This window comes from Patiria miniata, unplaced genomic scaffold (genome assembly GCF_015706575.1).
Source record: "Patiria miniata isolate m_02_andy unplaced genomic scaffold, ASM1570657v1 HiC_scaffold_24, whole genome shotgun sequence".
Classification (NCBI taxonomy): domain Eukaryota; kingdom Metazoa; phylum Echinodermata; class Asteroidea; order Valvatida; family Asterinidae; genus Patiria; species Patiria miniata.
In genome coordinates, this window is record NW_024037063.1 from 17149569 (window position 1) to 17175355 (window position 25787).

Consider the following 25787-nt stretch of genomic DNA (forward strand, 5'->3'; position numbering starts at 1 on the left):
TATCGTCTTGGTGTGTGAAGTTTCTTTGCTTCTATCAAAATGTACTTTCTCCTTCAATAATTATACAATTACATTCTAAGACTAAAGACGACTCTTTTTATAGTCTGAGATTTAGGGTATAAATAAACGTGAGCATCGCCAGAGGGGCAAGTGCACGCCAGCACTGACTGCGGAGCAGTGCACAGCGCATCTATCCATCGTAAGGAGGACTTTCCAATTTAATATTCAAAGCAATATTTTTGCATAGTCAGGCTTATAGCCAGCCTGTTGTGAAAGAAGGGTCTTCTTTAATCTAAGTGGACCAGGTTCCTGCTACACTTTTGTGCGCTCACATGCCTGGTAACGTAAACTATCAAAAAGACAAATATCATAAGTTTCGTGTCAACACACGATATATCCATGTATAAAAAAACCTATTCATGATGTCAGTTAAGATTAGAAATTAGTATTTGAAATATTTGTATTTTCCACGATCACATTTCCTATGCCCCCCCATCGACGATCATAAGCCAATATATACCCTCGAATATGTATAAATATGAAGGCCTATATCAGTCCCCCATTTCTCTCTCTCTGGCTGTCACTCCTGAGGAGTATGACGACTTCGGCAATATCGTTCGTGGGCAAAGAGTCCAATTTGGTGAGAACACTGTCTGCCGCAGTGGCGGCAGCAAAAGCGAGAGATGTGAGCATGAGGGTTGGCCACTAATGCAGCCCTGGCAGCACGCTTGCGACTGCGCTCTGCTGTCTCTTCAGCCAGGCGGTCATCAATGAGGGTAACAGAACCTCTGACAGCAGATCTCCACCGTAAACGGTCGCTTGCTGTGACCTCCCAGGAGTCGACATCGATGGCACAGGCCTTCAGGTGTCTCTTGAGACAGTCTTTGAATCTCAGCTTGGGTCTTCCTCTATTTCTTGCGCCTCTGATAAGTTCACCATATAAGACAGCCTTAGGAAGCCGCAGGTCGTCCATGCGGGCTACATGGCCGCTCCATCGCAGTTGGCTCTGAGAGAGTAGTGCCTCAACACTGGGGATGTCTGCTCGTCTTCTTACTTCCACATTACTAATCCTGTTTCGCCAGGAGAACTTGAGGAGATGTCTCAGCTGGTACATCTGGACGCGCTGGAGTCTCATGATGTACGACGATACAGAGTGTAGGTTTCAGAGGAGTAGAGCAAGCAGGTGAGGACTACTGCACGGTACACCTTGCACTTGGTTGTTAGCCGGATGCCATGTCTCTTCCAAACCTTTGACTGGAGCTTCCCATAGGCTGCAGCGGCCGCACTAATGCGCCTTTCCACTTCTTTGTCCAGGCTGTTATCATTGGAAACTGTGCTGCCGAGGTAAGTGAAGCTGTGCACAGCTTGAAGTGGATTCCCACCAAGGGACAGCTCTGGGTCAACGTAGGCAGTGTGTTTAGGAGGCTGGAGCATGACCTCGGTCTTTCTGATGTTGATGGTAAGACCGAGGCTTTGGGCGACTGAGTGGAAGGCATCAAGCATGGCCTGAAGTTCCGCCGCAGAGTGTGACACCATGGCAGAGTCATCTGCATAAAGCAGTTCACGAGCACAAACAATTCTGGTCAGGGTCTGGTAAAAAGATTAAAAACGTGGTTATCAAAGTCCATCTGGATACAACAGGGTGTAATAGGTGCACAAGAGGGAATATTGCTTGACATACACATGTAATGTACATTTTCCATTACAAAACACCCACAGATTTCTGTTCCAATTTCATCATATTGCGTCTGCCAATAAAACAAGGAGAAACGAGATCCAAGGTCACCTCAAAATTATGTGTCGGTCTGAATTCATAACATGACTGTAACTTATAGGTGCAATACCGTTCTCTGGCACTATTTAGGCTTGGGGCACTAACAAATGGCGTTTTGACGAATAAATATGAAAAATGACTGCAACTAAGATATACAAAGTTCATTGACCTTTCCAAGGGTGTTAATATTTTATTCTTATTAACGTAAATAGGTAGCATATGGTTTTACAAAGGTCATGACCTCTCGTAAGGTCACCAGAGGTTGAATATGAAATGGCCTATATATGAACATTCTTTTTACAACATGAACAACTTTCATAAGACATGAATCGTGAACAAAATGGGGTTTCAAGAATAAATGATACAAATAGATATAAACAGGTTTACAAAGGTTATTGACCCCTCATAAAGTCACCAGAGGTCAAATATGAATTGTTCCTACATCTGATTGTTATTTTCATTGTATGAAGACATATAGCATAGACTTGGGTCATAGAAAAGTGAAGTTTTGAGCAACACAAGTTTTGAACATACCTCCATATCTGAAAATTTTCTTCACGGTATTATGGGAACCAACATGCGAAGTGTCCTGGTTTTATCACGAATTGCACAATCCTTTGGGTATTAGGGCTATGCCGCACCAACAGTATCAATTCAGTTCAAGAGATATGTTACATTTTGAGCTTAAAAGATTGTATATTGATATGTCATAAGTCATGATGACTATGACTCCACAATTTATTTCACATCTTTGAGCAGCGGTTCATGTTTGCAAAAAAAACAAAAACTTTTTATCCCTTGAACCATTTGGGTGCAATCAATCATGTTGTAATATCGATACTTCAAGGGAATGTACATCATTGGTTTTTGATGTAATTTTCAGAAATGAACTATTTGAGGGGTTAGTATATATAGATCAAGTATTGTTACACTGACATTTTTGAAGTTTTGTGTTCGGAAAGGTTTGAAAAGCCAAGAAAAACAAAAATGTTTAAGTAGTCTGGTTCCCTGACTCCACAAAAGATAAAATGGATCAATTTATAGATGATGGAAAAGTGTAAGGCACGGGAACCAGTCTAGCTGGCCTGCACCCGTTCATGAAACATGTAACCAATAGCAAACAAAATTTGGACTGAAAAAATGGTTAATTTGGAGCAGTAGTTGAAAAATAGTTAGGTTTTTCCAACGCTGGTCGGCCGACCACCGTTGGAAATGTATACAAAAATACCATTTTCTTGAAAATGACTTCACACAAGGTGCCATAATTTTACAAGATGCTTGAGACTGTCATTTACTAACATCCTAGTAAGGTATTTCGTAAAAACTTGGTAGTTTTATTTTTCGATATTTGCAAATGTTGTTTATTCCCTTTAATTCGTTATTTTGAATTCAATCCAAGTTTGACCTCCCTTTAATCCTGGAAGTAGAGATCAAGCGACTTTACGTCATATCTCATAACATCACCAAGTATAAACATTGATTCTTCGTTTCATTCATGAGTTCCGATTTAAACAAAATGATCACCTTTTGAACCGAAATCATTTGTAATTTGATACCTTATGACGTCATTATTAAGTCACACTTGTATGCACACTTCCAGTGGCGTATCAAGCGGGGGGGGGGGGGGGGGGGCAGGGGGGCAATTTGCCACCGGCATATTTTTTGACCAAATTTTTTTTTGTCAGCAATGATTTAAATAAATGTTTATAGAGTTCTTCTGACATCAACCCCACCAAAGAAAACCCACTCAACAACCATTACAATGCGCCGTGATTATGTTCATATAATAGTCAGCATAATAATATTAAGTTTTGAAGAGCGCCTTCATTTGAAAGATGGGTACCAGCCCCCCCCCCCTTTTTTATTTTATGTATAGGCCAAGTGTCCGGAAAAAAAAATTATGTCTACATTTCGGCGCGGATGTGCAGTTGCCCCCCCCCCGCCTGACATCAAAAGCTGGATACGTTGCTGTACACATTTGCATCTGGATTGATGTTCATAACAATTTTGAAGTTCGTGAAGAAAAAAACACACGAAAACATGAACACGAGCAGGAACACGAAAGAAGAAGAACGAAGACAAAACCTTAGGATGATATCACTCAATTAATATAGACCATTGTGCCCGATCAGCCGGTTAGGCTAAATATACAATTCTGTGAACTGCTGCCATAGGGAGAAGTAGACTGGGATTCCCGGTGTGCATTTGGCGTGAATTTAGGACTCTATGAAATTCGGACGCATTGGCAGTATTTCGCATGCGTTAAGTATGGTAATTTGAAGCGTGACTGATCACTCGAGAGGGGTTAACCATTAATATGGTAAAGGTGTCCGATTTTCATAGGAGTCCGATTTTCATATGACACCGGCCCCACGTTGCAGTCGCAACTCGATGAGTCAGGGAATTCCCCTTGTAGTTCACGGGGAGTAGGTCTACTCAGCGCCGTACCACAACGCGGTCGCCGCTAATTGCATTCATAAGCAAAGGTGCGGAGGGAACCGCAGCTTTCGCAATGCATTGTTGGTATTTAACCGTTATAGCCATGGCTACGTGCATTCCATACGCACGAGATGTGCGCACAACGTGCAATCAGTGTTTACCGCGGGTACCAAAACCAACCAATGAGAGCTGCAAGAAAATGGAGAACACCGAAACCTTTGGAGAGGACTTCAGGGACGAGCGAACTCATTTACATATTCAGTTGGCTCTTTAAAATGCATTACGGTGTTTTTTATTTTGAGGTAAACTGCATATTATAGTACTTTACTAGTCGGCATATAATACTCCGAGCATTAGGCCCACCGCCATTCAGTCTGACTTCACTATTGGCCAAATCTGGGCTCATTAGCGCGCCTGCTCTCACAAGAGAGAAACATTTGGATTGGGGTTGTAGATTTAAGAGGGAATTTTATCGCTGAACTTCACACGAACATCACCGTACGGAGAGGAAACCGTCATGTTCATAGGGGTGCGAGTTGTACGAGGTCCTGACTGGAAATGGGGCGACCAGGACGGGGGGAAGGGCTGCGTAGGCACCGTGGTGCCTGCACAAGCTAAGGACAGCGGTAAGTATTTTAAGTGCGTCACACAAATCGCCCATAGAATGGTGACCTATGAGGGGTCCTATCAGGGCTGTATGAAGCTCAACATTATTGGCCAGCCTCATCTCAGGGGCAGGGAGCTTGATCGGAAGTCAAATAGCGCGTTGTCCTAACGGCGTGGGGTTCGGGCCTGCTTAAGGCTCCGAAAACTGATCACTTTAACCATTTGTTTTGGAGCCTTCATCATTTAAACGCCATTTTCGAGTTTGGAGTCAATAACCTTCTTAGTTTTTGTTAGTTTGAGAATTTGAACAATCCCACGTGAAGGAGCGTGGCAAGGTCAAATTTTTTTTTTTTGGGGGGGGTTAACAAATTCTTAAAAAAGGCGCTTGCATATTTGTGCTGATACTAGAAACTTCTTTTATCTCCGGACACTTGACCTCCGTAAAATCAAGGGGGGGGGGGGCTTATACCACCCGTTCATTCATTGCTCACAGGAGATGTCGAATTGGCTTATATTATATTGGCAATAGAGCCGCAAAGAATTAGACATTTGTAGCTTACTTATAAACGTGGGCCATTTGTTTTTGTTAGGATTTTTTCATTATGCAGTAACCTTTTGTTGCTAGAAACCAGGCGCGGATCCAGAGGGGAGGGGGGGGGGGGTGTTTGGGAGTCAAACCACCCCCCAGCTCTGTCAAAAAAATTCTCATACAAATTCCTAAAATATAAGTCGAACCCCCCCCCCCCCCCCCCTGCTGTGACACCCCTAAAAAAAATTATACTGGTCTAATGTCCGCCTGTTCAAAATACGGTACACCAACCCCTGCGAAAATTCCTGCAGCTATTTTAAGACATTTAATTGTTGTGATATCCGAAAACCGGGAACTTAAAATCAAAATGAATCCTACAATCTTTGAATCTTACAATCAAAAATAAACGCCCTTTTGAATTTTTGGGTGGGGTTTGTTGCTGAACAAAATGCCAAAACTCTGGACGGGTCATATCCAAATACTGCTTTTTGTAAACTCGGAATAAAAAATTGATGAAACAACCAAATGAAGACACATTTCCACAATAAGGAGTCGAGCGATGGTCCAAGTAATACATGCAGAAGCCCTTTCAAGTCAAAAAGCTTTACAGTCAAGTTAAAACTGGGCTTGAGAGTAGATACTTCCACCTGTGATCTTGCTTTCAGTGACGGGTGTCTGGGTGCGATGGGACTCCGGGCAAGCTGCAAACTACCGCGCTGGTGGAGCAAGCGGCAAGTACGATCTGCGGATTTACGATAACGCCCAACTAGGTAAGCGCAGATTCTGTTTTGAAATACCCCTTAATATAACTGTCATTGCTATATTGGAATCCCCTGGATGCTTTCAAGGAGAAGCTTTTTAGGTTTATTTATGCTACGGTTTATTTATTCCACGCCTCGTTATACCTCCCCCGACTGAAAAAACTTCAACACCCAGGCCCAGCCAACCCCTTTTAGAAAATCTCGGATCTGCCACTGATATTATGAAATGACCGAAACGCACTTTTTTTGTAAGTTTTACTTAAAATGTTGAATTTTTTTTTGCAATGCAACAATGAGAGTTTCCATATACGCGGCAAAATATTAAAAACAGTAATGTCGTGGAGGCAGCCGTTGCATTGCCGCTGCTTTTTGAGCATTGAAAAAGTTGTTAGAACTGTTGTAAATTCCGTTGTCAAGTTTGCTTTTGTGCGTTGTTAATACCTAACCTCTCCAGTCAGTAAGTAAACATTTGGTGCAACAGTGTTTCAGTGAGTAGCTTTAAGTTATAAGTTCTTAAATTGTAAAGAAAATATCTAAACTGTAACTCGCTCACTAAATTGTTATCACAGCAATAACATCATCATTGTTAAAAAAAAAACTGCCTTAATATTATAGGCCTATTGAATAATTACTAGCATGGTTACGTTAACTCATTACCCTCTCCACTTCCCAAATTCCAGTACCAGTGAATTTATATCGAGCAAGCGGGGCAAGGGGGGGGGGCAGTTCCTTCAAATTTTAAACTAACAACCGTTCTTATTGTTAGTGAAGAATGTGCACAGTGTCGTAAACCATGTTTTATATATCCATATGTTCATGATCAAATGGGGCAATCCAATTTTTGGTTGGTTGCAAGTTCACAATTGCAGATCAAGTTATCATTTTCCCTCCTTAGACTTGTGCACATTTTATAACATTTTTATCCAGAATAAAACCGTTTAATCTTGATAAGTTTACTGCGCAGTTGGAATACCGATGAGACTCATTCAAATACATGTACTGGTAAAAGTTCAGATTTGTAGATGTGAACATTTAAAAAAACGCTGTTGGATCCAGAATTTATATATTTGTTAAATTTTAGCTTGGGCTAATATTTTAATACTTTCGGGGGTAATGGTCATCGCCTAATTTAAACTGCAGAGTTGAAGCCTTTAATTCCTGGCATTAGGCAGTAGCACACAGAAATACATGAATTATGAATGTATAAATGGGTGCCAACAATAAACTGGTATTTATCATGCTTGTTTACAAACAGCCCCACACGACAAGCATCATAGGGTGTTTTTGTCATTACGACCAACACACTGCAGTGGAAATCCCCTGGAGAATTTGTTTACAAACAGCCCCACACGACAAGCATCATAGGGTGCTTTTTTTTCATTACGACCAACACACTGCAGTGGAAATCCCCAGGGGAATTTTTAATCACGTGTTCAGACTATTGTTATCATTATTTTTTTTCATAATGAACAATGCGCCGAGCCGTGTACATGTGCATATCAATGCACATTGAACCTTACTCGCCTGTTGACCTGGGAAACCCCAGCTGAGCAACAGTTTTTGGTGTCATATGAAATTTAGACTTCTAGGAAACGTGGTCTCTTTTACCTTATTCTCACACGTGACTTTCACTGTCCCGCTTTCTGTACTCAAGCATGCGCAATATAACCAATGAGTCCGTATTTTATTAAGTCAAAATTTTACGCCACAACGGCACCCATTCGATAAAATATTGTTCATCAATTGTGGACTATAATATGCACCAAAATGATGCACATTAGTGAGAACTGTTCACTCTACATGTCGATTGCAGACATGAGCGTTTTTCCCATGGCATGTCGGCATATAGCATGTCAGGTGCGATTTCATACTTGTGAAAAAAATATATTGTGGAGTAATTTTTGATAAACAAAAGACTTTGGCTCAATTATTGTATATAATATTACGAGGATACCTTGCAGGCGCCGGAGGTACATTAATTGTTAAATTCGATGTTTATCCCCCGTCCCCCCTTTTTTTTTGGGGGGGGGGGGGATCGGGGTGGGGCAAGGTGGTGCTGGGTTGGCCTCTCTGATGTACTAAAGGACATTCGTGACGGATACCCTATTAAAAGAAAATTAAACGCGCGGAATATTATTTGTGTTAAGGTTTAATATTGAATGACGATTGTTTTGAAATTCACCGTCATATTCAAAGAAAGTTTAATGTACGGGGATATTTTTCAGGTAATTAAGTATATTGTGCCACATTTCCTCTGAAATATCGAATGTTTGATGCTCTCTAATTTTCATTGAGTGAAATTAGGGACTACATTTATACTGAAAATCACTCTACATTTAGATTGAAACACTTTGGAAAAAAGTAACAACAGTAATACTCGAATGATTTTCACTGTAAATCGTCTTGTGCTTTCAGTCTAATGGCAGGGGCGGCGGAACCGGGGGGGGGGGAGGGGGGGGGGGGCTGGGGGAACTCCCCCCCCCCCGAATTACCCAGGTGCCCCCTTTGCCGACATAAATGTGCCCCCCTCGAGATGAAGCCAAAACTGGCCCTAAAATTTCGGCTAATTTGTTTTCAGTAACCATTTCCGAAAATGGTATTTCAGCACGGATGTCCAAGTGCCCCTTTTTGGTGAGGCCCCCCCCCCCCTCCCAGTTTGAAAACCGTTCCGCCGCCGCTGTCTTTGCAAAATAGAGAAATGACTGTTAAATATTATTGATTCAATCTTGGAATAGGAGTGAAGCATCCGACTGTGGAGTGCGACGGCTGTCAAGAGCACGGTGTCGTAGGAATACGCTGGAAATGTCTGGAGTGTCATGACTTCGACTTGTGTCACAGCTGCTATGACAAGGGCAAGCATGACCTGGGTCATCGCTTCACTAGGATCGAAACCAACTCAGTTCCAGGGTAAGTTTATTGGGTATAGACTATTTAGTTAACAACACATTTTCGATGGCCACATTGCATCATGGGATTTGATGACAAACAAGCAATGCAGTTTATGCACAAAACTATTGCGACTGTGAACCAGTCAAATTTGAAATTATTTTTTTGGTTACATGTATCCAAAATTAACCGATCCTCACCTATCAATGCATAAAATGTGGAATAACATTCAGAACTTTGAAAATTTAAAGAGAGTAATCTTGATTTTATTTTTAAGGTACCAGTCATCAGTCCCAGAGGAGCGATTGTGATCAATGTTAAAGGCGTAAGCTAGAAATCTTGATGCTACTTGGCCACTATTGGCTGGGTTTTTATGCATATTCATGATAAAAACTGTCTTCATTCAGATCAGCTTTACAAAATTGTTTTACAAAATTATATTTGTATTAATAATATTTCTAGTCAACAATGTGTGACAAATTGATAACTTCATTCTTGATATATAAAAAAAAAAAATAATCAAATGACAGTTGTAGCTCACCGTCCCATAGGTTTGTGCACAAACTGCCTGGGTTGTTTGTCTTCCATAACCAAAATGCATTGTGAATATCAAAAAGGTTGATTGATCAATGCATGATAATGAGGTGTTTAATAAGACAAACATCAAATTCAAGCTGCTCATTTACCCTCTTTTACTCTCTGTTCTTTTGGATGGGGAGATGACATGAGGCTATTTTTCCCTTCAAATACGATCACCGCTGAACGTAGTCCTGAAGCCCGTGGCCAACTTGACCACATTTACCGTCACCAAATGTTTACTGAATACAGAGTACAAGATCTTTTAAACCGTTGAAGTAACAAACGTGACTTTTAATTCAAAAAGTTGGTGTTTACGATAGATTTATTTCGAAAATATTACAATTCGCCCAATTACAACAACGGGCTGTTTCTATCACAAAATTATGTTTTGCAACAATGAATTCAAACACAAAGACCATTTCGTCGGTATCTTTTATAATGTAGAAGTGGTGTACAAGTACGATTAAAATATGACACATGGATGTATAGGAATGACATAATTCCGAATACGCACCTATATGCTAAACATTATGTCTGCATAATTATGTCTTCCTAAAATAGGAATGCATTCGTGCTAGGCGATATTTCTTTGTACATGCTACATACATAAAGCTGGTAACGGGCTAGGTTTAACGGAGTCGTCCATTGATGTCATGTAACCATGGGGACGTCGAGTCTAAACCTAACAATGGAACGTATCGTGGTGTTCGCTCATGCGAATCACAAAGTCGAAATATTGTTTGTCGAATTGCGTTCATATTTACTGCACTGAAGCAATGCACAGTGTCGCATGCACTACGTACAGTGTTGCATCAAGATGTCGTCCTTTAAAAGCACTTTTTCAAAATTTTCGTTTCAGGATTGAAGTCCCCTGTCGATTTGGCGCCCTCAAATGCCGCTCTTTGGGCATTTTCCCAGGTGCCCGAGTAATGCGAGGGCCCGATTGGGAATGGGAAGATCAAGATGGTATGGAAATATCACATTTGATTTAAAATGAAAAGGATCACAGGAAAGAGGATTGTCGAATATTATGTTTGGTTTATTGATGCTCTTAAATTCAAAATGTATATATTTTGGAAACCAATATATAACATATATATAACCTGTGACTAAACTACATCACCAGCATTTATTATGCACATTTCAAATAAAAGGTGTTTTGATATCTATCGATCCCCTAAAGGACGCATTTGGATTGAATACAGAGATAAAACAACTAAAAGTCGCAGTATACATACGAAAGTGTTAAAAGACGATTACAAACATTAAAACATAAATGAGAATTAAAATGTAAAAAAAAAAAAAAAATGAAAAATTAATTATTTTAAAATGAATTCACACGCATTTAGTATTTAATTAAGTAAATAATAACACTTACCCTAACCCTAACCCTAACCCTGACCCTAACCGATACTCTAGCCCTCTATTAAGCAGCTATAGATTTTCCTGATCGTTGATTAGTTATGGTAATGTTTTAATACAGGTGGGGAAGGGAAAGTTGGTACAGTGAGCCAAGTGATTAGCACGCAAGGAACCCATCGTTCCTGGGTCAAAGTTCAATGGCCCAACCGCTCTAACAACAATTACCGCCGGGGTCACGAAGGCAAGCTGGATCTACGATACACAGAGAAAGAGACAATGGGAGAATTCTACATTGAGCACCTCCCGAGGCTCGGTAAATGATACCTGGTCTGTATCGAATAGTCTGCTGCAAGGTCTTTTCCCCAATGGTGAAAAAGTTTCAAAATTTTCTTCAAATTATCGTATATTCATAACCCTATCTCCAGAACGCTTCGGTCAGGACGCATAACGTTCGGGGATTTTCTTTACTTTTGGCAATCAAGATTTTTTTCGATACAAACACTTGTTTTCTATTGTGTTATTAAAAAAAAAACTTTTCCCCCAAACACATCGCGTTTTCACTTTATTGAAGAACTTACGATGGGGTATAACTCGGCCCTCAGTCATGAGTAGAGACAGGTTGCCCCGGTCCTCCATATAGCGTTAAAATTGCAAATCCGTGGTATATGTTCTACATCGTCTCTCTTTAAACGTTTCTTTTAATTTCTTACTTATACTTCTGAAACAGTCAATAAGGGAATAAATGTGTGCTCCGGAGGTTTTTATCACTCTGTTTAATACGACTTAGAGTCTGGGTGCTGATAATTACCCGAGCCGGAGGCGAGGGTAATTATCAGCACCCAGACTCTAAGTGGTATTAAACAGAGTGATAAATACCGACGGAGTACATATTTATTCCCATTCATAAATACCTTTTCGGTAAAAAAAAATCATATAATTCGTTCAAAACATCCCGATTTTGTTCAACAAATTCACTTTATGCTTTTTGAATCATCCCTCCTGCAAAATAATGGAGTGTTCAGCTGGCGAGTAAGATGAAAACAACCCTTTTATGGAGATTGACGCGCGCGTATCGTGTTCTATGCGATGTCGCGCAGAACGCACCTGGCGCGTTGCGTTTTGAATTTAGAACTATAAAATTCTAACTCCCTGGTAGTGTTGCGCATGCCTACGTGAGGATTGTGAACGTTCAACCAATGAAACGATAAGAGGCACTGGATTTTTAGGAGTCCACTGTTTTTGTGACACTGGAAAAGTGTTTAAGACCAGCTGGCCATGTCTTTATCATCCGTTTAATACCGGCCACGTGACGGGCTCTCGACCAATAGGAATGGCTAAACTGTCTGAGGTATTTATGAATAATGGTTTAACGTATGATACTATGCATATGCACGATAATAACCACAAAAACGACAAGCTCCGGACTGAAGCTCTGATTTTCGGTCCTTTGCAGATGGGACTAGAGTCCAGCCTTACTTGGACTCCGGAGACAAGGTCCGTCTGCTGGACATGGACCCTTTGAAGCTCAAGGAACTGCAGCTGGAGAGGTGCGGCTGGAATGAAGAAATCAAAGACGTAAGACAGATATCAGGGCTCAATTTCATGGCTCCGATAACCTATAATTCGGCGCTTATAATCACCATGCTTGCATGCAGCGCCGGCAAAGAAATCCTTATAACCTGTTATCAAGCAGAAATTGTAAGTTACAGCTTGTATGTCTGCGCGCAACCCAACATCCTCACTACCCCGTGTTCACCGTTTAGCCCATCAAACCGGTCGGACCCATGCATAGGTGAAAACCATGCGCACGCCAAGATGAAAGATCATACATGTAGATCATACCCCATGCTCTTTAAAAATGGATGTTTTTCTCCCAACGTATTTCCAATTCATGTTTTGGAATGATTTGTTTTGACCAAAACAAACCCCCTTTAAAAGTGTGTTCCGATTTTAAGCGTCTGCAACCCTCTGAACAAGGAATTTCATTTTGCGCGCAAATGAAACTGCCCTGCAAGAGCAGAGTGATTATCTGGCAGCAAATAATTCGATTTTTTTCTGAAGAAATAGTGTAACAACTAAACATGAGTCGTGAGTTTTGCTCGATGTCTTATTTAAAAGAAAATAAGTTTTATACATCTTGGAAAATACCAATTGAAAAAAGCAAATCTAGTTTTCGAAGTGAAACTCGAAAAAAGCACGGGAAAGCATCTTTACAGAGGTGCTTTAGTTGTACGTTGCTGGGTTATAACGACATAGTAAATATTGGGGAAACTAGTGTTGTCCCTGTCCAGAGATAAAATACCATTTAGTAACCCCTGAAGTCCTAGCAATAGACTTTGGTCATTGAATGTGTCAAATATATGGTACGGGTGGATCAATCTAAATCTTAGCGTACACCCTCTACACATCATGATTGAGTTTTAAAATAAGTACATGTTTGCTATTAAAGTAGATGGAAAATCGTCACGAAGAAAAGATCATTGAGCACACAAAATACCAAAAGATCGTGTATTTCTCATTTTCCCCCATCTCAGTTCATAGGAAAAGTCGGTGAAGTCATTGTGGTCGACAAAGATGGCGATGTCAAGGTCAACTTTGGCGGATCGTCGTTCTTCATTAATCCCATGTGTCTCGTCATGGAGAAGAAGCAGGAAGCTGAAGAAACAAGTGCCGGTGCTCTAGGTAAATGCAAAGTATTCATGAACATGTCGACACCGACAAAATGTTGATGCTAAAATGGTTCAAGAAGTGTCAACAACCTCAGAAATAGTCACGGTCTCAGAAATAGTCGGCACATTCTTTTAAAACAATATGAACAAAACACTACTTTTTCACCAAATTGAGCTTAGTCTTCCGACATGGCGCCTAATTGCAATCGTAAAAACAGAGGCCTGGTGTAAGACATGGTGACCTACTAATAAACTGATGCTGCGATTAAAATCTTTCTCTGTTTTCAGACACCAATGTAGGTGAGTTATTGGCTGCTCTACTCCTGAAGTCTGAGCTAGGGAAACTCGGAGACTTGCTCGGCGGATCGGCGGATACATCGGGCGGTGCTGCTCTCTTTCAGGCGGCTACTACCGGCAACACCAACAAAGTGCGAGAGATCATCAGTGATCATCCAGATGCGGTGAGAACAATAAGATTTTCTTAATGTCAGATTAAATGGAGTCAGATGGGTCATGGTGCAGCGGTACTTTCTTTGTCTGAACATTAGACATTTTAAACCTCTACACAAAATCCTTTGTACTGTTGTTGGAATATCTTATAATCCCCACCTTTCTGCTAAAGTATTGTTTAATGTTAACAAATGTAGCTCTACAATCATACCCCTGTTAGCCAGCCCTCACACTGGCCAAGTTCAAAGTAACTTTTATTTAACTTCGACAATGCAATAAAGTTCAACGATTCAGTGTTTTCAGCATGAGCTTCGGGATCTTGTTTAGTCTCCTTGATGGGATTGCAGTCCATCGCAGTCCATCCTAGGCTAATGCCAGTAAGTAGAGTGACAAGTGGGATGAGGTGGCTTGTTGCCAAAAGGTTCAATACGCGGCTAGCAACTTGATACGAATTCCTTGAGATGATTTTACACCGATACAAATCTTTATGACTCTTTGGGGTTAACAATATGCAAGGCCAATTTTAGATACTCTTCAATCAATATTGTTTCTGTAACAGGTCAAATTTCAGACTCCACAAAGACAGACAGCACTTGAGGCAGCTGCCCATCGTGGTCATCTGGATGTAGTCACAGCTTTGGTGAGAGGCCAAGCGCCATTGGAACATCGAGATGAGGACGGAGACACGGCACTTGCCTTTGCAGTGCTCGGGTGAGCTACCTCATGTACTTGCCTTTAGGTGGCGCTGTAAAGTGGGATCCAACAGGGTCATATTCGTGAGGAGAGAGTGGCAATAATCAATCAGAAACACTGCTGGGTCAATCAGGTGCTCAGTTATACAGCACAGGATATGTCAAGTTACATGTCTCACGACTGCAGCTACCTGATAACAGTTTAAAAATAAAGTTATGAGGTCAGAGAAGATCCTATACTTGGGGAAGTCGCTAGAGGGCTGTATGTAGCGTAGACACCCATAGGGGAAGTAGCTAGAGGGGTGCATGTGGCGGATGACACCCATAGGGGAAGTCACTAGAGGGGTGTATGTGGCGGATGACACCCATAGGGAAAGTCGCTAGAGGGGTGTATTTGGCGGATGACACCCATAGGGGAAGTCGCTAGAGGGGTGTGTTTGGCGGATGACACCCATAGGGGAAGTCGCTAGAGGGGTGTGTTTGGCGGATGACACCCATAGGAGAAGTCGCTAGAGGGGTGTATGTGGCGGATGACACCCATAGGGGAAGTAGCTAGAGGGGTGTATGTGGCGGATGACACCCATAGGGGAAGTAGCTAGAGGGGTGTATGTGGCGGATGACACCCATAGGGGAAGTTGCTAGAGGGGTGTGTTTGGCGGATGACACCCATAGGGAAAGTCACTAGAGGGGTGTATGTGGCGGATGACACCCATAGGGGAAGTCGCTAGAGGGGTGTATGTGGCGGATGACACCCATAGGGGAAGTCGCTAGAGGGGTGTATGTGGCGGATGACACCCATAGGGGAAGTCGCTAGAGGGGTGTATGTGGCGGATGACACCCATAGGGGAAGTCGCTAGAGGGGTTTGTTTGGCAGATGACACCCATGCTCGTCTTTTGCTGTCATCAAACAATCGTATAACTATCGGCAAAAGATATCAGATGCTGGATGTTTTCTAGTCCCGCCTATCCTTTACCCACCTGTCAGTTGTACGTTACATTCTTCCAGCAATTCTGTGGTTAACTCCAATTAAAGAATAACCCAAAAAATACATCAAATTGGTCTGGTGACACCCATGCTTTAAACAATGAGCTTCGTGAAATTTACATTTTCTCTCGACAACTTTACATATTGTGACAGGCAACCACCATACTGCAGGTCATTTGCCGAAATGTGTCAATAACAATTCGCCCCACTATAATGGCAAGTCAGGTATTTTTCACGCAGCAATTTTGATATTTTTTGCTTCTCAGTGTAGTAACCTTATTTTTCTGACAGTGATAAGCCGGAGATTGTCAAGTGTCTCTTGCAAGCTGGAAGCAACATAAACGCAGCGAACAACGAGGATTTGACCCCACTCCACCTTGCCGCTTTCAAGGGTCACCAGACATGCGTGGAAGTGCTTCTTAAACACGACCAGCAAAAATGTGACGTTAACTACAAAGTAAGTCGTTGAATGCTGTTCACATTCATTATACCTTGTTGTAACGTCTTCGTTTACTGTTCTAGGGACATTTGATCTCAAGATCTATCCATTTCTATGAGACAAACACAACCAGTATCAATAAACGAGTTTAGTTTCCTATTTCATTCTACCTCCAGTAAATCACATTCATGTACAGAACTTTATAGATTGCGAGACCTTGCATGTCGAACAACCGTTTGCTGTCGGTGCAGATATGAATGAGCCGTATAGAGCCGTGAAAAAAATTACAGTTAGGAAAATCGCGTAATATGATGAAAATGAAAAACGCAAGATAAGGATCATTACTCAACAAAGGATGAAAATCGGTTGTAAACGAAATGAAATTGTACACCAGGCAGATGCCACAAAGATGCAGTCAACCCTATGCAGTGGCCAATCACAATCTCAATATGCATCACTATCACATTAACTCACAGTCAGCAAAATGTAAATAGAAGTACCTCGAGTACCGATATTTGGTTCCTTCTATTCAACAGGATAAGAAGGGCAACTCACCACTAGTCCTTGCCATTGCCAAGAATAACAAGCAGATCATCCATTGGCTGATAAACAGCCCACGCATTGACCTCCGTCAGGTGAACAAGATGGGATTCAACAGTCTGCATCGTGCCACGGCCTCCCAAAACACTTTGTACGTCCTCGTTTGTTTATTTTTTGGGTTGCGTAACAAAATACAAATTGGATGAATTATGAAATTCAACAATATTGCGTGGAGCCTTCATTAGGCAATGATATGCAAGACGTCGCAAACATTTGCATAAATGAATAATAAGAAGGCGGGTCTTTAGGTATCCAGAAAGTCTTAACAAGAGGAATCTCTGTGAATTGAATATGTAGGAAGTTTGAATGAGACGAGTATGTAGAAGTGGAGTGAAAATGGAGGGTCTTAATTAATGAGATTGTGATACGTATCCAAATCATACATAGTTGTCTCAGTAAGACATCCTAGATATTTTAAGCCCGGCTACTTATTATTGATTTATTCAAATGAGGCTTTTACTCTATGAATACATTTGCATATATGAACATTCGTCTAATACACAACTATCAGCTGCAAGATTTAATCGTGCACCATGTAAGACCATTATTCATGTAGTACGTTGATGTTAAAGAAAGCGGGTCAAGAGTGGAATGTAGATTTATTACATTATTGCTGAAGGCAAGTGTGTTTTTCAATGGTCAAGTGCACCTTTTTTTTTCGGTTTACATCGGTTTTTGTGCTTTACATCGTTTTTTCGTTTTGTAAACAGTTTGACATTTTTAATAGAAACAAGTGTTTTTTTCTCGATTATTCCAGTGCCGTTGAAGGGATTCTAAAAGCCTCGCCAAACATGATCAATATTGCCAAAAATGACGGCTTCACAGCACTACACCTCGCTGCTCTCAACGGTTTATCGGACATCACTTTGATCCTCGTCAAACAGGTGAGGCCATTGATCTTATTTTCCCGTCAAAAAGGAGACATATGAGCCTAACAATGGCGGGACGCGAATCTTTTTTCCCCAAACGACATCCGTTTCCGATCTTCTGATTGGTCCAATACATGCATATCTAATGCATAGTTCTCCACAACACAAACCCTAGATGGGCTTTACGTCTTGTGAGAAATGTTCCTTCCTCACTTTAGTTATTTAAAAGGTAAAATGAAAAGAAGTGGAAAACGCTCACTGAGATATCTGAGTCCGGACCACTTCCAACCTGTCCACGAATCAGCTGCCCATCGTAGGTGATTTAAACACCATTATTCCTTGTTATATAACTTATTTTCTAAAGCCCCGGACATCATGAATAGGCATTACACAGAGAGAGCGCCCTCTTTTGATATTGTCCGATCTCGTTTGGGAAAAAAAATCGGACATGCCTATCATTAATCTGGACGTACACATAATAGTTTACGAAACACAATGAAGGTACGGTATAGTGGGCATCTAACACAAATTTAAGACATTAATGTCACTCCAAAAGTCACGAACAATCTTATACCTAATGGCTTGTATACTTTCCATTTGTTTTATTAAGGCTGGCTGTAATAAAGAACTGAAAACTATCGCTGGACAGACGGCGCTGCACCTGGCCATTGACAAGACCCACAACAAGTGTATCGAGGCTCTGGTCAACAACGGTGCCAATGTGAACGCCCAGGATAGCGACGGTGATACAAGCCTGCATCTGGTCATGATGAAAGCCTCCATGAAAGACATCATGCGAGTCACACCCCTGGGTCAGGTATTAAACTCAACACATCTGCACGCTTGGTAGCAGCACACAGCGATTGGTTTCCGTTCATTACCTTATTCTGAGTTCATCCTTGTGCCTTTGCAAAGGTCATCTTTCATAAGATACACCTTGTGTCCAAAACTTTTCGAATGCTTCTTAATTAGGTGGCATTTTTGAAATGAGTGAAATTTGCGATACATATTGCCTTCTTAGCTATGTTAAAACACGAGCTGTTACTGGGTTGAGTTATAGACAAACATTTTAGTCATTTGACAAATTGATAGTCTGGAGTGTTTTTCAGCAACGCCGTTTGACTAAGAATGAGATAATTCATCATCAGATTGAAGAGATATCATTCAATATACCTATTTGTTGTTTGCCAAGATGGGTAAAAACAAGTGCGTACGTCGTTTAAAGTCTGCCTACCCCAAAACACCCATCCAAGTATTACTTTTCATGTTTATTTATTGTAGTTGTTGCAGCTCGCCCAGCAGCTTGGAGACGGGGGCGCTTCGTCGGACCAAAAATCCAACCTGGTTGCCATTGCAGCCTACCTTATTAGAAATGGCGCCGACATCTACATCAAGAATAACAAAGGCAGCAATGTTCTTGACGTCACCGTCAATTTAGGGGTTGAGAAGTTACTGAAGGATCTCTACCAACAGCAAAGGTGAGATTGTTTTTTATCATTTATTTTTAATGTTCAAATAAACCACAAAACTCCTTTGTTAGTAGCTTATGGACTCCCAATTTACGTATACATCTATGGACAACGAAGGTTTGTAGGCAAGAAAGATTAGCAAAGGGCATTACCATACTTCGTACGAAATTGAAAGTCGATATTAGTCTTCTCGTTCTTTGAAGTTGACAAGCTATGTTGTCAACTTTCGATAGGCCTCTACCTCGGGGAACTAATATCGACTAGGCCTATCCACACCATGTTATATTTGTGTATCACTTACAAGTCCATTTGTTGTATTCTAATTTTGGAACGGAGGGAGTGAAGCAGTGTGAAAAGGGGGCTCATATAAACGTCGTGTCTATCCTGCCAGCGCACAGGGGACGCACAGGCTAATGTGGGCATATGCAAAGTCTAAGACGAATAATTAAGTTAGGCATCGCCAGAGAACCCTTCAAGTGTCTTGAAGCTGCTTGCACGGCTCACCATCTACACATCTGGCCTTACTGCCAGAAGAGGCGTTGGACTGACTCCATGGGAGAGGGCAGTGGCAGAACGGAATGACGGAGCCGCTATGTGAACACTCCTTGCTAGAGCCAAGGGCGGATCCAGGGGGGGGGGGGGGAGACCAAAGGAGGCCATGGCCCCCCCCCCCAAAAAAAAAAACGAAACCAATTTTTTTTATTTTTATGTGACATCGCAATAAAGGCAGGCAATGAGTACACCACCATCTTTTCCTCAAAAAAAAAAATTGGTTAAAGTGGTCAGCAATTGCCTCATATCGCACCAAAGAGCATCTACAATCCAAAAAATTTCCGGGGCCCTTTTAATAAGTGGGCCCCGAACCCCACGCCGTAATTTTTTTGACCCACTTTTTTGAGGCACCAAATTTGTTTGGGCCCCCCCCCCAAAAAAAATTGTGTTCTGGATCCGCCCTTGGCTGGAACCCCAAGGGTGATCGTCGATGCTTATTTTGGTGGGGCCAAATAAGAGTCCTCGGAGGGATGGTATAGCATTTAGCCCGGCCGGTCAACTGAGGGCTCCTTTCCGCTTTGGCGGCTGGACAGATGCCCCTGCCAAAAAGACTTGAAATCCCGGCTGCTAACTTCTTCTATAGGTTTTTCTTGTTGAGTTTAGTCATATGTTTGGATGTAGAAGGATGCTGTTTTGCCTGTACCGTGAGTTGAGGAATGAAAATAGTGTTTTCAACAGACATCAGGGCCATGCTGCGTTTGTTTATGGTATAAATCGAGGACACACACGTGCAACATCATCAATGAATTATTGAGGACAGGAATCAAATCGAAGACGACCTCAATTAGAAAACGTGTATAAAACCAATGAGAGCTGTTGCAAAAAGTATAAACAAAGGAAAAGGGAAGCCTTGGGTACAATAGAAAATCCTCAATTTACACCATAAATAAACGTGCTAGATTGTGTCCAGAAACCTCCAATCGACACGCTTCAGTATGTTACGTGCTCTATAGTCGGATATGAGCAGGAAAAACATTGAAATGTCCATCTAGCTAGTTGCCTGTAATAGCTGTGTTTTATGGCAGCAAATTGAACAGTGTTTTTATTGGGAACATGGTGCTCAAATAACACTGACATGACAATGCAGCCGCAATGAATGTCCAGGTTTGCTATAATTAATAGCCTCAGATAACGGTCTTCTGGCACTGTGGCAAAATGTATATTATTCAATGTAACTACACAGATAAATTTTAGGTAGCGCAGCCTAAATATACCCATATATAAGGTTCCAATCAAGCTTACCTAATGCAAAATAATCATCATTGTGTTCACTTGAAAGCTTCCAGGGGAGTTGCTGTTTTTAACAAAATAAGGCGTGTAGACACTTGCCAACTGTAACATTGTGTCACTTTAGCGTTTCACTTGCTATAACTGCATGTTTTATTGTTTTTTTCAGGGTTGAGCGGGCAATGAAAAACAGTCAAGAGAGCTGTAAAGTCAGCTAGGGAGCATGACATGGCTACGGCGGCTGGACCCACAGGAACAAACCATTGAACTGTGTGATTATTGCTTTATTTCTAGCGTTAGTTATTCCAGTATACTGCCTAATTACCCCCAAAATGGTGAAAGTAAACCTGAGTTGATCGCTGTGTAGGCATTTTGCTTTATAATTGAACAATTTTTTTTAAATTTTGGGCAAGTAGTTATTCTAGACAAAGTGTCTTAACCATTTAAGACAATCGTGTTTGTGTTTCACTGAGAGTAGTCCTAGAACAATTGAAATAATATTCGATGTGTTTACCCAGAACTCCTCAGTCTGTGAGCTCGCCGAAAATGTATGTGAAAAAGCCGACTAAAAGATGTTACATAATATGAGTTTAGTGGGATTATTTGGTCATATTTGATGTATAATCAAGTATAACATTTAGCCAAGAATTATTATATAAAGATGGTAATGATTTTAACAGAAATCTTAAAAAAAAACCTTATCATCAATAGACAGAAAAACAATGCTTTAGTAAAGTTTATACACAGTCATCTATCGATGTACAAATACTTATAGCAATTCACTCTATTTTCTACCCTTAGAGAAACAGTTTAGAGAACAGTTCGTTACTTTCATTAAAGTTTTCATGCAACATATAAATGTTATATGCATTATGCATGTTATTTGTTCTAAAAACGCTAGGTGAATGTTTGACTGAAAATCCTGACGACGCCAATAAGGATGAGCTGTTGTATATGTGTTATATAATGTAGTGCTGTAATCAAACACTGTAAACAATTGTCGCAAAACAATACACATTTAAACAGAGACATGACAGAAGAAAACTACTAATTTCATTTAACTGTTTTCAACAAATCAACCGTTTCTAGATGACGTAAACGGTGTAGTTGAAAATGTGAACTTTTCTTTTAGAATAGGCTCAAATATGTCGAAATTCATATGCAGGCATACTGTGTTTGTTAAAAACATCCATAGAAGCTATGCTTTAAAAAGAAACACAACGATGCAGATTTCGTGACGATTTTGCTTTACAAGTCGATGAAGTGCCTAAATACATATTTTTACATTGAACACACATAATCAGAACTTTGGAAAGAGGTCGTATGACATCGAAATTATATACAAATCCAAATACTAAGTATTCATTTACTTACTCTTGCATGGCTATGTACATTCAAGAGGAATCAATATTAATCTTAAACACCAAATACATTTATGCTTTAAAGCTATAGTCCATCATTTGTAATTAGTGCATTTTGTTCGTTTGAAGCAACAAAAGTGTTCAAAATCTAATGAAGGATACTGAACAACTTACTTGATGAAGTTTCAGCGCAGCTTCAGCTTCATATTCCGAGAAAAACAGCATTTTAGGATCTCAATTTAAAATCAAAAGTTGCTAAATCATGTTTCGAATTGTGTTAAATTGCAGCTTTACGCGATGTTGCGCACTGATCCAACGAATTATAGCAACCGAGGGCGCCTGTGCGTCGTTCCAATGCTTGTGCGCGCTGCGCCGAATAACAAAACGAACAACTAATTTATATTTTCCAACGGTGCTTCTTAAGACGCACCGTTGGAGATGCATTCTTTCGTTGATTTCTTCCAAGTGAGAGCTTGCCACAAAGGATAATTTCACAGGGAGTTTAGTCCCCTTACTATCTTTCAACCAGTATGTTTTTCAACAATAATTACGCCGGTTACTTTTTTGGATAGCTGCAAATGACGGACTCGGGCTTTAAGATGAATACGTTTGAACGCTAAATGCCTTCAACTCGCTAAAAGTCACAAACCGAATTGTATATTTGTGTTTAAAATTGCTTTTTCTCTAGCAGTACAAAAGGTATTATTCACTTTTGAGTGGGATATCCAATCATTATTTACAGATTTCAAAATATTTGCGGCTCCACATTTATTCAGTTCTGCCAGTGTCGACTGGTTCCTGCCCTCGTTTAGAATTTGACATTTGATGTTTTGTATTCGCTAAAAATGTAACACTCATGGGTCAGATATCGATGGGAGAAAATTGAACAGGTATGGGCAGCATATCTTTCAGGATAAAACGTTTTGGCTAATAAACGTTTTGGCTGATAAACGTCTTGGCTGATCATAATGCAGAACAAAAGCAGACTATGTGGATGCATCTTATAAAGGCTCACAGTTTGTGTTGTGGGCAATGGATATAGTGTTAGAGGTGTATTTCTGAAACTTCAAATATTCGAAAGACTCAGCTGGAGGTTAACCTTATTGTTGTGAGTGGTGATGAGGATGGTGTTTGTGGCATAATAAATAAACTTTCCCGCATTCATCATCGTGGTATGTGACATTTCTTTGGTCCTGTCAAAATGCACAAGTAAAATTCTAAGATAAAAGACGACTGTTTCATCGTCTGTGATTTAGGGCATATCAAATAAGTGTGTGCATGAACAGAGGTGCAAGAAATCACACCAGCACTGACTGCGGAACAGTGCACGGCGCAGTGGTAATCTTCAGAAAACTTGGAGTTTTGTGAAAGTAATTCGGAACAAAGTGTGTGCATAAATGATAAATCCCACAGCCAGCTGGTGTGAGAGGAGGGTCTTTTTTCTAATCTAAAACGTGGACCAGCTGTGTTCCTGATAACATTTTTGCATACTCACATGCCTGGAAATGTTAACATAATAGCAAATGAAAAATAAAAGTAGGAATTGTTGTTGCAACGCATGCTTATATCCATGTATGAATGTGTTTTTATTGATGCAGAATTGCAGACAGTTTAGACTAAACATCAACCGGCAAAAAAAGAAGGACCTTGTCGAATTCGGTTGTGGATCCTCCTCTTCTAAGTTATAGGCCTGGTATTTTCCACGATCACATTTTTTTTCATAGCTTTTGTCATATACAACTAAACCAAAAGAGTTTTAAGGATGAAGTGAAGAATGGTTTGTTTGGGAGCCTTTTTAAGCAGCGCTTTAAAGGCCACGTATTCTGAAAATAAAAAAAAAGAACCCGAAGTCAACCGCGTGTTTGCATTGACATGGAGTGACGTAATAAAATCATGAAGTCATTGCGTCAGTACCATAAATCCTGTTAAATTAATTCAATAACAACTCTCTGATCATTATAGGCCGTCAGCTGAAACTAAAAAAACAGGCTGTAAAACGAGTTCCGTTCCAGCAACACTGGGTCTACTTTTTCAATGCACATACATGTGTATGGGGTTCAGTGCATCACAAACATTATGTCAGAAGTTCTCCAGCAAATCTGCCGCAGTTCTCTTTTTACACTTTATCAAAGTTTGCCAATGTCATATACATATGACATATGCTAAAAACCCACGTTTTGCGGTTTGAGGCCTTGCTTAACTTCTTATTTCAAAACTTCAGCACTATAGCTTGTCAAATCCACACTCTAAAAAGTCCTGAGTGGGACTGACCCGCAAACTGAATCCAAATCTGCTGATCAGTCCTTTTCAGGGTCAAAAATTTACCCCTTTTGGGATGGGGGTCATAAATGACCTCTTTGGAGTAAAAAATTACACGTTTCTCGGTCATTGTGACTCGACCCTCAGAAATGTGTAATTTTTGACCCAGCAAAGGACTGAACAGATTTGGATTCAGATTCTGGGTCAATTCGACCCAGGAATTGTTAGAGTTAAACTGTGTTATGTATATTGGCAATTGGGTGACACAGCACATGACCCTTTGTTTTCTCATCTGGTAGACATCACCGGAGTCCCTCTCCCAAAAATAACTCATTATAATCTAACTTATTTGGTAGCATACAGCAATGCAATTATTTTTGACAGTTTATAATGCAGTGGGGGAACCAGCTCATCATTAATGAAAGTGAGGGGGTGCCCAAAATGGAGGTGTCTTTATAGTAAATAAATACATGTAACCAGCAAAGGAAACAGGAAAGCAGACAAGACATGCCCCCCCCCCCAAAAAAAAACCCAAAACGAACAAACACATGTAAAAAGAAAGAAAGAAGAAACAAAAAAATGGGGGCTGTGGCACCAAACCCTCTGGATCTGCTGGGTGAATCAGGTACATGTACGTCCCGTAAAGAACCTAACTTGTTAGAAAGACCACTGTTTTTGCAATGAAACAGGCAAACAATTATAAATCAAAGGACTGTCAGAAGTCAGAGTATGGTGTGATAATTTCAGAAATCAACCATTGTATTTGCTTTCAAAACAGCCCTGGCAATTTTGGTTCGGAGAAAAGTGGGGAGAAAAGTGTTTTGTTAAAGAAAATTTCAGCTATTTATATATTGATACACTGATTACCACCGAAACAAATGGTTTCATGTATATCAGTAAAAACTCATGCTATTGTGTATGATTACAATTTAAAGAGAGTGATTTGGCTCGTCATATGTTGCTAGTCTCACTGTTAATGTTCACAGAATTTACTTTTCTACTGGTCCTAATTTTTAATGTTGTGTTAATGTATAAAATGAAAAAAAAAATAATAATAATAAAACCAACACTAATGAACAGAAGGATACATGTAGTTGTGAAATCTGGAATTAAGTTACTCCGCGTTTCATTGAAATGCCTAATGCTAACTAGTCCTGCTGATAGAACTGCAAATTATTTTTATCACTACATCAAAGTTCTCATCAAATCTTTTGGAGGATGGAGCGTCGGTCTTGCTTTCTAAATCAAAAGTTTCAGTTTATGAATCCTCCTCTGAAGT

At 40.5% G+C, this 25787-nt stretch overlaps 1 protein-coding gene across 1 annotated transcript; it reads left to right on the forward strand.

Moving 5' to 3' along the window:
* The first annotated feature begins 4400 nt into the window (after positions 1–4400).
* Positions 4401–22382, forward strand: LOC119732186 (E3 ubiquitin-protein ligase MIB2-like). Its single transcript, XM_038205609.1, has 15 exons — positions 4401–4839; positions 6014–6118; positions 8845–9016; positions 10434–10540; positions 11058–11249; positions 12390–12511; positions 13471–13618; positions 13894–14066; positions 14615–14766; positions 16024–16189; positions 16708–16862; positions 17529–17655; positions 18251–18457; positions 18922–19118; positions 21058–22382. The coding sequence occupies exons 1-15, from the start codon at positions 4731–4733 to the stop codon at positions 21104–21106; spliced, it is 2181 nt and encodes a 726-aa protein (XP_038061537.1). The 5' UTR covers positions 4401–4730; the 3' UTR covers positions 21107–22382.
* Positions 22383–25787: the final 3405 nt, after the last annotated feature.

Excerpts from the sequence above, each read along its gene's own strand:
- LOC119732186 (XM_038205609.1), top strand. The coding sequence starts at position 4,731 with ATGTTCATAGGGGTGCGAGTTGTACGAGGTCCTGACTGGAAATGGGGC. Across the intron at positions 4,840-6,013 it reads TGCACAAGCTAAGGACAGCG|TGACGGGTGTCTGGGTGCGA; the intron begins GTAAGTATTTTA and ends TCTTGCTTTCAG. Across the intron at positions 6,119-8,844 it reads TTACGATAACGCCCAACTAG|GAGTGAAGCATCCGACTGTG; the intron begins GTAAGCGCAGAT and ends ATCTTGGAATAG.